The sequence below is a fragment of the Gossypium arboreum genome, chromosome 13 (genome assembly GCF_025698485.1).
Source record: "Gossypium arboreum isolate Shixiya-1 chromosome 13, ASM2569848v2, whole genome shotgun sequence".
Taxonomy (NCBI): Eukaryota; Viridiplantae; Streptophyta; class Magnoliopsida; order Malvales; family Malvaceae; genus Gossypium; species Gossypium arboreum.
Genome location: NC_069082.1, coordinates 111,213,497 through 111,227,773, shown reverse-complemented (window position 1 = coordinate 111,227,773; position 14,277 = coordinate 111,213,497). Strand labels below are relative to the sequence as shown.

At 35.0% G+C, this 14,277-nt stretch overlaps 3 protein-coding genes and 1 non-coding gene across 4 annotated transcripts; 2 read left to right on the top strand and 2 right to left on the bottom strand.

Moving 5' to 3' along the window:
* The first annotated feature begins 453 nt into the window (after window positions 1–453).
* On the top strand, window positions 454–5,051 carry LOC108461433 (microtubule-associated protein TORTIFOLIA1-like). Its single transcript, XM_017761273.2, has 6 exons — window positions 454–1,740; window positions 2,036–2,227; window positions 2,721–2,826; window positions 2,914–3,563; window positions 3,640–4,506; window positions 4,614–5,051. The coding sequence occupies exons 1-6, from the start codon at window positions 1,048–1,050 to the stop codon at window positions 4,809–4,811; spliced, it is 2,706 nt and encodes a 901-aa protein (XP_017616762.1). The 5' UTR covers window positions 454–1,047; the 3' UTR covers window positions 4,812–5,051.
* Window positions 5,052–5,250: 199 nt separating this feature from the next.
* LOC108462859 (uncharacterized) lies at window positions 5,251–9,388 on the bottom strand. Its single transcript, XM_017762767.2, has one exon. The coding sequence runs from the start codon at window positions 7,399–7,401 to the stop codon at window positions 5,371–5,373; it is 2,031 nt and encodes a 676-aa protein (XP_017618256.1). The 5' UTR covers window positions 7,402–9,388; the 3' UTR covers window positions 5,251–5,370.
* On the bottom strand, window positions 8,731–8,812 carry LOC128287273 (small nucleolar RNA R21). The gene has a single exon (XR_008277969.1). It is a non-coding gene; the product is annotated as a small nucleolar RNA R21 (small nucleolar RNA).
* A 108-nt stretch (window positions 9,389–9,496) lies between the features above and the next one.
* On the top strand, window positions 9,497–11,875 carry LOC108461862 (uncharacterized). The gene is made up of 2 exons (XM_017761829.2): window positions 9,497–9,776; window positions 11,421–11,875. Exons 1-2 carry the CDS (start codon window positions 9,539–9,541, stop codon window positions 11,702–11,704), a joined length of 522 nt encoding a protein of 173 aa, XP_017617318.2. The 5' UTR covers window positions 9,497–9,538; the 3' UTR covers window positions 11,705–11,875.
* Window positions 11,876–14,277: the final 2,402 nt, after the last annotated feature.

The following is a 14,277-nucleotide window of genomic DNA, read 5'->3' as shown; positions in this document are numbered from 1 at the left end:
AAGAGAATTTTTTGAAGACTAAAACGTGTTAGTTGCACAAACTTAAGGGGTAATTCACCAGAGAAGAGCAAGTTTCAACCATTTAAGAAAGAAAAAGGAAAATTTTGAAACAAACCTACTAAATCTCAACTCTAAATTTTCTAAATCATAACTTTTGAAATTTATTTCTTTCTACTTTGAATTCTCATCTTGTTTATCTAATTTAAAATTAATTTAAATTGATAATATTATAAATGGAATTATGGTTTTTTATCGATGCAATGGCAGAGTAGAAGCTGATAAATTTGTGACAAAATATATTAAAATTTTAAAACAAATCATTAATAAATTAATGAATAAATAGCTTTTAAAATATTAAAAATAAAATAATTATTACATTCTCTAATAATAGGTTGACAGTATATGGAGTTAAAAATATATAAGTTTTTCTATGACATTACAAAAATTGACTAATCAAAATCAACGGTAATGATTTTTTCACCACCTCAACGGTCAAACCCTAACACCTCCTTGCCCTCCAAAAACCAAGTAAAACTATCAAATTTAAAATCTTGAATGATCCCTTTTATCCTCTTTTTCACCAAATCTCGAATCCAGGAAAAAAATAATTTCTTTTTTTCTTCACTCTCTTTAGATCTCAGCTTTTTCCATCCCTTAACTCATTTCTCCATCAACTTGTCTTTCAATTTATGCAAAATCCCATCTTTTTTCTTCCCTTTCAACTCATAGAACCATCCTCAAAAATCCCATTTCCCCCCCTTATTTCAGTTTCTAATATCTATATTTCCTGTTTAGAGATTACCATATTTTCTCTCATTCAACTCTAAAAATTTCCTCCTCCATCAACTTTCAATGTACAAAATAAACCCTTTTTTTTCACTTAATATGAAACTTCCCCATTTCCTCAAAATCCAATCCATCTTTGCACTTTGTTCCAATCTTTATAACCCCATTTCCTCAAAATCCCATCTTTTTTCCCCAATGTTCAATCTTTGAAATCTCATTTCTTATAAAGCCTTTTGTTTTTTTTCCTTCTCAGTTTTGAAAATGAATAATTCTCAAGCACCCAAATCAACAAAACCTTCAAAGGTTTCAACTTTAGCTCCTCCTTCAAACCCTGTTAAACCTTCTTCAGTGTCATCTCACCTTGCAATGGTAGAGCTAAAGCAAAGGATTTTAACCTCACTTTCCAAGCTCTCTGACCGTGATACTTACCAAATTGCTGTTGAAGAACTTGAAAAGACCATCCAAACTCTGTCTCCCGAATCATTTCCCATGTTACTCAATTGCCTTTTTGATTCTTCAAATGATCCAAAACAAGCTGTGAAGAAAGAATCTTTGAGGTTACTTTCAGTGCTATGTAATTGCCATGGTGAATTGGCAGCTTCCCATTTGACTAAAATCGTTGCCCACATTGTTAAAAGGCTGAAAGATGCTGATTCTGGGGTGAAAGATGCTTGCCGCGATTCAATAGGGGCGCTTTCAGGGCAGTATTTGAAAGGGGAGAGTGGGGGGAATATGGTGGGATTGTTTGTAAAGCCGTTGTTTGAAGCAATGGGGGAGCAGAACAAAGGGGTACAATCTGGTGCATCGACGTGTATGGCTAAGATGGTGGAATGTGCATCTGATCCTCCTTTGCCTGCTTTTCAGAAACTGTGTCCAAGGATCTGCAAGCTGTTGAATAACCAGAATTTTATGGCCAAGGCTTCCCTTTTGCCAGTAGTGGCAAGTTTGTCACAGGTTTGTGTATTGCAGTTGTTTTGTGTTTGATTCATAAGGATATTGATGATTTATGTTGTTGGTTTTGTGGATGTCAAGTATCATCGTAAATGAATATCTTGTAGTTTCTTTATTGTTTACTTTGTGCTTGTTTTTTTTGGCTGGTATTGTAGATCTTGTTTTATTTGATCATGTGAATTAGGTAGCTAGGTGGGGAATAGATATGGAAAATTCCACAAATAGGAACAATTTGTTTTTTTGGTCAAAAAATAGGAAAAGAAAATTGAAGTTCTGTAAATTTATGATGACCATGTAGGTGGGAGCAATTGCACCTCAGAGCTTGGAAGCATTGCAGCTAAGCATCCACGAATGCCTTGGGAGCACAGATTGGGCGACGAGAAAGGCAGCTGCAGATTCTTTAAGTGCATTGGCACTGCATTCAAGCAACTTGATTGCAGATAGAGCATCTTCGACAATAACCATACTTGAGGGTTGTCGCTTTGATAGGGTAGCTTTTTGGAGTCATTTTTCTTGCATGCATACATACTTATATATATGTATATTACTTTTACATCAATGCCTTGTGTATGATTTCATTGTGAAATTTTGATACATATTTTGGACATGACTGGTGCCAGACCATGTACTTTCTTTTCTTCATTACATGTGTTGATCTGGTCACTTTGCTTCGGGAAAACGTGTATATCCTCCACATAGATTTCCTTTTTTTTGTAGGAACTTGATATAATTAGAAATCCTAGGGTTAATTGTGTGACAGATTTTAGACTAATAGAAAATGTGGGTTTGGACTGTATGCATCCATGCTTTCTAAATTGGTTTTCAAGGGACTTTCAGCTAGCACATTATGATTAAGCAAGGTTAGGATTGAAGTCCTTTCACTATCATCTCTTCTAATGGTGCAGATATGACAGATTTACATTACTCAACACTGCCTCATGGAAATTTTATTCTATTGTAACGTTTAATCATTGGTCAACCAGATGAAACCTGTGAGAGATAGCATGACAGAAGCATTGCAATTATGGAAGAAGATTGCAGGAAAAGGGGAAGATGGAGCTGCAGATGACCTGAAAGCCTTGTCTCATGGTAAGTGTGTCAGTTAAGTGTTACGGGTTGTCCTTCTGATGTATAGGTCATTCATCTTATTGGATTAAACTTGTTTCAATGCTGTAGATGGTGACAATGCTCAGTCAGCTGAATCATCAGAAAAGAATGGCTCCAAAGATCCAAGTGCGGGTGATAAAAAAACACAGACTTCAGATTCTGTTTCTGAAGGCAAAGGTGGAAGCATTATTGACAAAGCAGTTGTAATTTTAAAGAAGAAATCACCTGCATTAACAGACAGAGAGTTGAATCCTGAATTCTTTCAGAAACTCGAAACAAGGGGTTCTGATGATTTGCCAGTTGAAGTAGTTGTTCCTCGAAGATATCTTAATTCTTCTAACTTGAAGAGTGAAGAAGAGTCTGATCCCAATGGTTCAGACACGAGGATGAGATTGAGTGGTGTGGGAAACAACCAGACAGATGATTTTCATGCATCTTCCAGCAGCAAAAACCGTAAAATAGAGAGAGGAGCTGCTGGTATGCGAGACAAATGGCCTGAAGAGAAGATAAATGGAAACGACCTAAGAAAAAGGCCAACTGATGCTGATGACAGGATAGATGTAAATCAAAGGGAGCCATCTGGAAATCGTTTAGGTTTCTCGAAAGTGGATGGACAGTCTGAAGGGTCCTTCCTTAGCAACAAAGGAAGTTGGGTGGCTATCCAGAGGCAGTTAGTGCAGCTGGAGAGACAACAAGCTCATCTTATGAACATGTTGCAGGTATTTCTCAGTTAAGCACTTATGAACGCTTCCAAAAGTGCTCTTTTGATTGATGAGATTCCTTGTTATGTTGCAGGATTTTATGGGTGGTTCTCATGATAGCATGGTAACTTTGGAGAACAGAGTTAGGGGACTTGAAAGAATTGTTGAAGACATGGCTAGGGATTTATCAATATCATCAAGCAGGAGAGGTGGTAACTTCACGGCAGCATTTGAAGGACCTTATAATAGACATTTAGGGAAGTATAATGGTTTTTCTGACTACGGTTCCAATTTCAATGGGCAAATTCCATTTGTTGAAAGATTTGCCCAATCAGGTGGAATTGTTCCAGGTGTGAGGGGGAGGGGACCTTCTTGGAGATCTGAAATGCCTGATGGTTGGGATTTCCCTGCATTTGGTGCTTCCAGAAATGGGCAAGTTGTATCAAGAAGAGCTCCAGCTAGCAGTAGCCGGGATAGTAGATCTCCCAAATCGGAACATGAGAGTGATCAGCTTGGTGGCAGGAGAGGTTGGGATAAATGTCCTGGGCCTGCGAGGCTTGGTGAAGGACCTTCTGCTCGAAGTGTATGGCAAGCATCAAAAGATGAAGCTACCTTGGAAGCAATTCGTGTAGTTGGGGAGGATAGTGTAGCATCTCAATCAGGACGTGTTCCTGAATTGACTGCTGAAGCTGTTGGCGATGATAATGTTGGACCGGAGCGAGATCCTGTCTGGACTTCTTGGAGCAATGCAATGCATGCCCTTCAAGTAGGTGATATGGACTCTGCCTATGCAGAAGTTCTCTCTACAGGGGATGATCTCTTGCTTATAAAGCTGATGGATAGATCAGGCCCTATGGTTGATCAACTGTCAAATGAGATAGCAAATGAAGCCTTGCACGCTATTGTGCAATTTCTTATGGAGCAAGATTTGTTTGATATTTGTCTATCCTGGATTCAACAGGTATGGGTTCTTCATCTTTGAGCCATTTACTTCAAGCTGCTCTATTTAGACATTTTCTTTTATAAGTTTACTATTAAAAAAAAAAAAAAATTCCTGTAATTATTCAGCTGGTCAAAGTGGTGATAGAAAACGGACATGATGCATTGGGTATAACGATGGAGTTGAAGAAAGAGCTTCTGTTGAATTTACATGAAGCAGCTTCCACGATGGATCCACCAGAGAATTGGGAAGGCGCAGTACCTGATCAACTTCTATTACAATTGGCATCTGCCTGGAAAATTGAGCTGCAACAGTTTGATAAGTAAATCTGCTGGTTTTGGTTTTGGAATCCTGTGTTGTTCTTGGAAACTTCATGATTATGTTACTCTGGTTCGGCGCATATATTTTACATGATGTAAATTTGAAGTGAAAGAAAACTAGCATCAATGGTTGAGGCCACTTATACATTTTTGTATATCATGTAAGATAGTGGCCTCTGATATAAATGTAAATGTACGTCTATTTGACAGTGCTGGAAATCGCAGAAAAGCTTTAACAGCTATTAATTTCAGTCTTTCATATGTTTCATACAACCAAGATCAAGCTCTGTAGGAAATTCAGAGACCTCACTGCAACATGAAGCAGTGCACAGAGACTTGCTAATACAACTATCCAACATTGTATTTCATTTTAGTAACACCACTGCCATGCTTGATTTATATGGAACTGAATGAAGGGAGATAATAAAGTTTTAAACAATGTAAATAATGATAGAAGCTGAGATAGCATTATACCATCTATGCAAAATTAACGGGGTTAAAGTTAAATACATAGTTGTAGGCTCGTGTCTATATATCCAATCTCATATGCAAAACATATACTGAATCAAATGTATAGGTTGACTATGGCCAGGTTTTCTTTAGCTGTCTTCTTTGCTTGGATTTCTTCCAAGCTTCTATGCTGCATTAGATCAGAAACTATTCTTTCAAGCCTGGCAACCCGAACTTCAAGTGTGGAAGCTATCATGTTGACTTCAAAAGTACTACTGCTTTCACCATTCTTGCTGATGTTATCTTTACTATACATTGAACACTCGAATTCGCTCTCAATTGCTTCTCTCCTCACTCTTGCTGTTTCTTCACTTTGATCTTTGATATCTATAGCCGTTTGAGCTGGCGTCATGGAAAACTCCATCTTTACAGATCCTCCAGTATCTGCCATTGAAGATGAGTGACCTTGAGCCTTAACAAGAAAGCAATTATCATGACCAACTGGTCTAGTAATGACATTGCCTTTCTGTTTAGACACTTCAAAAGCTTCAGGTTCAAGTTCATCAATAAAAGGCTCAGGTTTCACAGTGATTAATTTGGGAAGGAAACCGGGAGGAATGCTGGCCTCATTCTCTCCCTTTTTAGCTTTCACCCATGGAATTTGTCTCGGCCTCTTCCTTGAACTCCTTTTTCTCCGCACTATACCCTTTATCACATCTTGTTGAACCAGCATTGACACCATCTTCCACCATTCTAAGTATCGGACAGTCACGTCAGACCTGAAGAAACGAGATGGGATATACAATTTTCCACCATTAATTGGCCTCAGGTAATTGTTCCAAGCGATTTCCGGAGACTTATTGGACCGAGCAACATGAGATGGTACATCTTGATCAATTCCAAACTGCATTGCTACTCGATGCGGCAGGTACTGTTGTATGCATCCTGGTCCTAATCCAACCAACTCCGAAGGCCTCAAACATAGAGCAAACGATACTAATTCTTTAATCAAATTTCTATCAATTGATACCCACTCTTCTTTCTCGTAAAATTCAAGACACTGCCTGTTATTAACAATTTTAGCATAAGGCCTCCAACCAAAAGTGTCGCCTGCTGAATCCAAAACCATCCTCACATTTTCAACTTTCACAAATTTCACACTGTTCCATCTAGCTGATCTGGGGTCAAACTCTTGGATCACATTAGGATTTGGCTGCAATGCTGGGAACCTTTCCCATGCCCAAAGTTGAACCAACTTCATTGGTGAACAAAGTGTAACTTTTGACACACAATCATCAAATTCAGTACTCCTATATTTAGTTGAATCAGCAATGGTTTCTTTCAATAAAGTCAAGTCCCTGTAAATGCTAGCCAAAACCGCAGGTCCTAGTGCCACAACTTGGCCCCTAGCTAAAAGACAAGCAATTGGAAACACTCTTTTACAAATGAATCCAACAGAATCTTGGAAAACAAACCTTGTCAACCACCATGAAAGAAATGCTTCATGCTCAATATCTCTCCCGCTTCCTATAAAATAATCCATCCACTCTGTTAGAAAGATCTTTCTCCATGTATCCCCTCTGATGTTCTTGTGTTCTGTAACCAGTTTATCTTGAGCTTCCCTGAGTTCTTGGCTATCACCAGAGAATGTAACAGGGAAGCCTACAACAGAGTAGCCTCCCAAAATCAACACATCTTCTAAAGAGATTGTTGTTTCACCCCAAGGGAAGATGAAAGTGTTGGTTCCAGGGTTCCATTTCTCTGCTAAACCGATAACCAAATTATAATATCTTTTGGTCGAGTAAGTTGAGCTCATTATTGCTTCAAAGATACCAGCCTTCTCCCAGATAGGTTGGTACACGGGACGCAGGATATCAATCCAAAAAACCCAAGCCTTTTTGGGGTTGCTCCAACCAGTGAAGCTGACCTTTAAAGGCCACTGTTCAGGGCAGAAAATGTAGTGTAGACAAGAAGGGGAAAGTGGAAAAAGGTCTGGGATTGGTTCATGAATGGAAGATAAAGTTGGTTTAAGAAAATGGGCTGCTCTTAAACATGGTTTTCCATTAGCAAAAGGTGAAACCATAAGTTCTTCCCTTTCTTCAATAATGGTTTCATTTTCAATTTCATTACCTGTTGGTTCCACCATTGCATCCAATGCTTCACACTAGATACCGACTCACTTTTTTGAAAAGAAAAAAATGGTATCACTATCATTATCACTATCAGTAGACAAGCAAGTCTTGTTTTCTCTGCTTGCTCATCAAGAAAAAATGAAGGAGAATGCTGCGTTCGATGATCATAAACCAAATCACGCCTTCTTCTGTTGTTCTGCAAGCCAGTTATTTTTTAAGGGTATTCTGGTAATAACGTCTCCTTTTTAGGGTGTGCAATCTTTTCCATGCAATCCGCATGTGATGTGACCCTTTTAATCTAAGCCGTTAGATTTAAAGTAAGAGAAAGAAGCTTTACCAGGTATTCATATTGCCTCTAACATCAAGCGAGTAACTTAAGTTTCGCCTTGTTTGATCCATGCATCAACAATTTTAATGATTGGTATTTAAATGAAAATCCACAAAAAATCAGATAAAAGAGCTTGTACTATAATAGTAAAATGGTTTTAGTAACTATTAGGTACTGATTTCAAATCCAATCCAATCCACCAAATCCAATTACAATTCAGTCCAATCCCTTTCTTTCTTTAACTTAATTATTGAATTTCATATGCTTCTATTAATTTATATTTTTACATGCCTTTAACTTAGATTTAATATTTAGTTAGTTTTACTTGTATTTTGAATGTTTTGTCATTTTATTTAGAATATTAATATATAATTGAATAGAATATATGATTTTATTTTATTTAGAATCCGGGAGCAGCAAGGCCTGGTTGTATCATTCGAGACCTTGAGATTGCCAAATCACTTGGAATAAACTGCCTTGGGATTGAACTTAGATATTAATTTCGTTAATAATGCTAGTCTTGATAACCAAATACTCATTACAAGTAAAAAAGAGAAGAATGCATCCCTCAGTATGTATTTATCTATCATCCAACGATTGTAAATATATCAGACACTACTTTTAACAATCGATATACATCATCATCGGGATGCAAATTAGTGTAGGATAACAGCCAGCAACACCAAAACACTGCCAATCCTCAGTGCTAACAAGGAAATCAGACCCCTTGCCATTCCAAAATCAGTTGATGCCACAATATTAATATACATAAATCTCTAATTACTGCTAACAAAAAAAGTGTTCATTAATGAACAACACCACCAAGTTCAAGCAAAATTTTGCATCCCTCTATGTATGTACTTATCATCAACTGATCATCGATCGATCAGTCACTACTTTTAACAATGCATATCATCATCATTGAGATTCAAAATAGTAAGAAAACCAGTTAGATACTGAATTGATAGCACAATAATAAAAGCTAAACTACATAGAGGGGGAAAAAAAAACTATGCATCCCTCAGTATGTATTTATCATCAAATGATAATATATAGATCAGGCACTACTTTTAACAATCCATATCATCATTGGGATGCAAGTTAGTGTAGGGTTAACATTCTAAGGAAAACACAAAAACAACAATACCAAAAGCATTTAATCTAAGCAAGAAAACACAAATAACTTACAAAATATCACTATAAAAAAAATTTAAATTGTTATATCCCTCAAAATGATATATTCTTCAAATAGAAATCAGGCCTATCAACTTTTTTAGAATAAAATAAGAAATCATCATAGGGATTATGAAATTGTTCAGCATTAAATAATTGAACATGATTTTTTTTAATCGGTCCTCATAAAATAAACGAAAACCCAGAAAAAAACAATCATGAGCATCCATCAGAAATGGAATTATCTATCATCAACAAATCAGGCTACTTTTAACTAACATGAAAAGCATCCAACATAATTGAGATGAAAATTAATATTTTAACTGAGAATTTACTCATAACAGGAAAGAGAAATTGCAAAAGACAAAATAATTATAAAAAAAACCCATCGGAATTGGATATTCGTACTTAAAATTGAAAAAAAAATTACAGATCTCGAGTGATTGAACCTGGAATGGAAGGGCTACAATTTGGGAATAAAGAGCGTAGGGTTGAGTTAATTTATAGAATGAGATGACAAGTAGAAATTGTCTGATTTATCCTCCAAAGATAATAAAATTACGAAAAAAAACTTTTACTATTTTGATGCAATGGGCTGGGTCTCTGTTTTGAGCCCAAAAAAGGAAGGTTTTAGCTTTCCCAAATCACAAATGGTAGATTTATGCATTTCTTTTGTTACAGGTTTATTGGTTGCTCAACTGAACGTCTCAGACAAAGACAAAACACATCCCATGGAATCAAAGAACAATAATCTGGTTCTGGGTTTTGTTGTCTTAGCTGTATTTTTAATCTCAGGTGTTAAATCATGGACTGGTGAGATTCATGGTAGAGTTGTCTGTGATGTTTGTGCTGATTCTTCCATTGGTCCTGAAGATCATGTTTTAGAAGGTTCCTCCCTTCATCTCTTTTCCTCTTCACTTCTCTTTTTTTTTTCCTCATCTGTAATCATAATCGTGGTTGTTTGATAGGTAAATTTATTTTTTAATCTGAAATTTGAAGTGGTATTTGTGTCGGAATTATGATTCTTAAGGTGTCGGTGGCATCTCAGTTTCTGGGCAAAGTTAAAGTTTGTTCCTTCGTTGGTTAATTACTGCTTATATGCTTATGAACTTGAATGATTTAGTTGAATTTGGATGAAATTAGGTGATGGCGGGCCTTATCTATTGTAACTGCATTGGATTGATTGAATTTATGCTAAGATTGAACAAAGAAAATAAAACAAACTTACCTTTCAATGGTGTGCTTAGTTCTTTGTGTTTTGCTTTTGTGTAAATTGCTTCTACAATAGGAGCTTGTTTGATAGATTTTCCGTGGCTAATTGCGTTTGCAGACGGCTAATATAGTGTTAGAAAGGATCTCTGAGCTGACCTCCTGTTGTTGTCTGGATCCTGTTTGTGTAGGGAATTTTGTTTATAGGCTTAAAATGTGGAATCGTTTGATATGTTCATGATCTTTGGTTTCCATTTCTTTCATCTGTGACTGTGATGGCTGTCCTGCTAGCTTTTTTCTTACATTGCTGCTTAATTTACTGCAATTTGTGAAGAACATGTCTAGGGTTCCAATGTTGTAAAGGTACAACAACGTCACCGATTCATCCTGGTCACACAATTCGTGTTTGCTCAATAGATTAAATGGTGGCTAATTGGGTTGGAAATGGCAATAATAGTGTTAGAAGGGGTCTTTGAGCTGACTGCTATATTCTAAGGCCTTTTTTGTTTAGGGTGCATTCTCCCACAAGTCTGTCTAAGGAGTTAGGCTTAAAATGTCAAACTGTGTGATATGTTCATGATCTTTGGTTTCGATATTTTTTCTTCCACCACTGTGATGACTGTCCTGTTAGCTTTTCTTTTACTTTGTTATTTAATTTAGTGCAAGTTCCAAACAACAGATTTAGGGTTACAAATGTTGTAAAGATCCGACAACAACACCAATTCATCCTGATCAAGACAAAGGTCTGTTTTTCATTTTGCATACTTGGTGAAGTTAGTAGATTATAAATCAAAGAATGGACAGTTGCTGTAACTTTCTAATAGATTGTTAAATGTGTCTGGCATTTGATAAGTAAGTACTTGTTCATTTCCATAATTGAGAAAAAGCTGTTCGGAATCGATAGAACTGTTCCTAACCTTTTAAGGTCACATTCTAGTGATGGTAGACCGAGTCTTCAATTCTTGTACCAATAAACAAGAGCAAACTTTGCAATTTTGAAGAACTGAAAATGTTCAATATTCTTTCTTTAGCGATCACACTAAGCATTCCTCCCAAGTCGATTTGTCTTAAACAGGAGAAAACTATTCCTCACTTCAACGCTTCATTGATGCCATTTGCATTATCTCTAAAGTTGTATTATGCCATTGATGCTTTAAATGATAGAATTTGGTTCGTTCATTGAGGCAATTTCCCAACAAAGTCGGGGTTTTTCTCTAGGCAAATTGTAACTAATATTTCGAACCAAGTAGAAATATCCAAATCATCAATGAAACTTGATCTGTTTGTCTTATATTTACAAACCACGGATTTCATTTGGTGCAGGTGCTGAGGTTGCCGTTCTTTGCATTACAAAATCTGGGGAAGTAGTGAACTATCAGGCTTTTACAAACTCCAAGGGGATATACACCGTGGCCGAAACAATGCCCGAGGGTGAGCGGTGGGATGCATGCTTGGGACGACCTATCAGTAGTTTCCATGATCACTGCAACCATCTTGGGGATGGCAGCACAGGAATCAAGTTCACCTATAATCATCCGTCGGGTCATTTTCACGCTATCCGACCTTTCGTATATAGACCCTCAACAGCCCCAACCTACTGCATTTAAACTGTTGGTTGATGTCTTGGGCAGAAGCAAATGGACATAATTAATGATTTTTAAGGTTGCAAATTATCTTTTGTTTCTTGGTGATATAGGAAAGAGAGTAATCAAATATCTGTAAATTTTAAAATATTAAAATTCAGTTATAGATTTCAATTGGCATGTGAATTATCCGAATCTAAATTTGTATTAGATATTTAGTATTCAACAGACTCGAATATTAAATATCCAGTTTTTTTTTCAACAATTGTCACCTAATATTCTTGTTTTAAAATATTGACATATTTATTACTTTTATTTTAATTTACAATCAAAACTTTTGGGTGTGTTCGGGTAATTTGAAAAGGAGATTTAGTGGCTCAATTTTCCTTTTTAATTTCTGAGGTGTTTTTTTTAATTTATAATTTTATTTTATTTGATACACATTACCCCATTATAAAATAAATATTAAAACTTTAAAAATTATTTTATTTATTTCTAATATATATTTTAAAATTTTATTTTATTAAAAATATTCATAAAATTTCAAAAATATAATGATATACATATTGAATATTTTTACATTATATATTTTAATATAATTATTCTTTTTATAATTAGTTTTAATTCATAAAAATCTAATAACTTAATTTATAAGATTATTTATCCAAACAAGATAATTATAATTACTAACATTTTAAAAATCTCTAAAATTAATATGAATTAATTAAGAATAAAAATGAGAAAAAAATTATATTCTTCAAAAATTAATGATGAAAATCAATAAAAAGTTTAATTTTTAATTAAAAATAAAAAATGAAATTAAAATTTATTGTTATTATTTGTGTAACATCCCACAGTAGGGCTTGGAAGTTTGGGTTTGGCGAACTAAAATACGCCAGTAAGGTTGGCGAATTGGAGTTCACTAGTAGGCATGGCAAGTAGGATTTCTCTAGGAGACATGGCGAAGTGGTGTTCGTCAGAGGGCTAGGCAAGCTGGTATTCACTAATGGGCTTGGCGAGCTGTAGTCACTATTTTAGGTCAAGAGCCAAAATTAAGAGTAGCCAAGTAGGGTTATATCAGAATTATGAAGTAAACTTATATTGCAACACCATTCATGCATGTAACTACTTCTTACTTCTATTACAACTAAAGTATCCTAACGACACTAAAACATTAAGAGCCTATAAATTAAGACTATAAATTCATATTCTGTTATTCTTTTAAAATTCCTCATTGATTATTTTGTCACCAAGTTTTAAGAACCCATGAATTAGCTCTTAGAAAGCAAGGTAAGATTTTGTTTCTCTATTGATGTTCGGAAAAGTTCGCAACAAAGGAAACTAGGTTCGTTAAAAGTCTAGCATATGCGAATTTAGGTTAACTTATGTTTATGTGTGTATGTTGAATATGTTGTTTGTAACTTATGTATGTCTATTGCGAACTCAACAAAACCGTCTACAAGCAGAAACAAGGAAAAGCAAAGCTTGTCTAAGTATTCAACAAATTGGTGAGTGTTTAGGGATCGCCACTTGTATGTGCGAACCATAATGTTAATTAGGAGCTTAGGGTTTTGACTCCGAGAGTAAGTCTTTTCAATAACTTTGTTTAATGAATGTATTCAAATAAGTGTTTTTTATGAAACAATGATATCCGAGTTTTATATTATTTTATGTTTTGCGAGCTCTTTGTGATTTGCGAGCTTTGTGTTAAGTAAATGTTTTGACAAGATTACCTTCTGTGTAACAGCCCAATTTTTAGTGGTGTCAGAAACAATGATTCAAGATCACTAAATTCGACGAGTGAGTTGAAAATTTAATAAATTAATACCTATAAGTCAAGTGTGATTATAGAAGTATTTTTTTTTTTGTAATTAGTGAATTTTGTGATTTAAAAGAATTAATTAGGTAAATCGGGTTAAAAACGAGGTATCGAGACCTCAGATTCATAAACCGAGTCATAAATATTTTTATAAATATTTATAGAGTGTTATTGAGTTAGTATTAAAGTTTTGTTAGAAAAATTTAACGTTTGGTTAGTTAATTAATTAAAAAGGACTAAATTAAAAATAGTGCAAAATTTGGTAAAGTGATTAAATAGCTTAAGTGACTAATAAGAAGAGATTTAAAAGAAATTAGACCCAAATTATATGGGCTGGACGGTTTGGGCAAGAAAATTAGCAAAAAGACAAGAAGAAATAAGGGCAAATTTGGAAATTTTGCAAATTAAACATATAAAATAAAGACAAAATTGAAAAATCTAGAGATATCATCATTTTTCTTCAGAAAAAATGCCATGGGAGGTCTTGAAGTTTCTGGTTTTTCATATTTTGACATATGTGAGTTCAATTTTTACTTTTTCTTAGTAATTTTTATGTTTTTGTGACTTTTACAATTAGGTCCAATTATCTAATTCATTAGTTTTTGATTTTATGGGTGACTTTAAAAGTTACCATGAAAAAGTGCTGTATGATTATGGTGAATTATTATGGAATTGAAGTTCTTATTTTATTATATGATGATTTTATTAAGTTATTTTGATAGAAATTGATTTTAGGACCTAATTGTGAAAAAGTTGTGAATTAAGATTTGATACTGAA

Excerpts from the sequence above, each read along its gene's own strand:
- LOC108461433 (XM_017761273.2), top strand. The coding sequence starts at position 1,048 with ATGAATAATTCTCAAGCACCCAAATCAACAAAACCTTCAAAGGTTTCA. Across the intron at positions 3,564-3,639 it reads ATCTTATGAACATGTTGCAG|GATTTTATGGGTGGTTCTCA; the intron begins GTATTTCTCAGT and ends GTTATGTTGCAG. Across the intron at positions 4,507-4,613 it reads GTCTATCCTGGATTCAACAG|CTGGTCAAAGTGGTGATAGA; the intron begins GTATGGGTTCTT and ends GTAATTATTCAG.
- LOC108462859 (XM_017762767.2), bottom strand. The coding sequence starts at position 7,401 with ATGGTGGAACCAACAGGTAATGAAATTGAAAATGAAACCATTATTGAA.
- LOC108461862 (XM_017761829.2), top strand. The coding sequence starts at position 9,539 with ATGGTAGATTTATGCATTTCTTTTGTTACAGGTTTATTGGTTGCTCAA. Across the intron at positions 9,777-11,420 it reads TGAAGATCATGTTTTAGAAG|GTGCTGAGGTTGCCGTTCTT; the intron begins GTTCCTCCCTTC and ends CATTTGGTGCAG.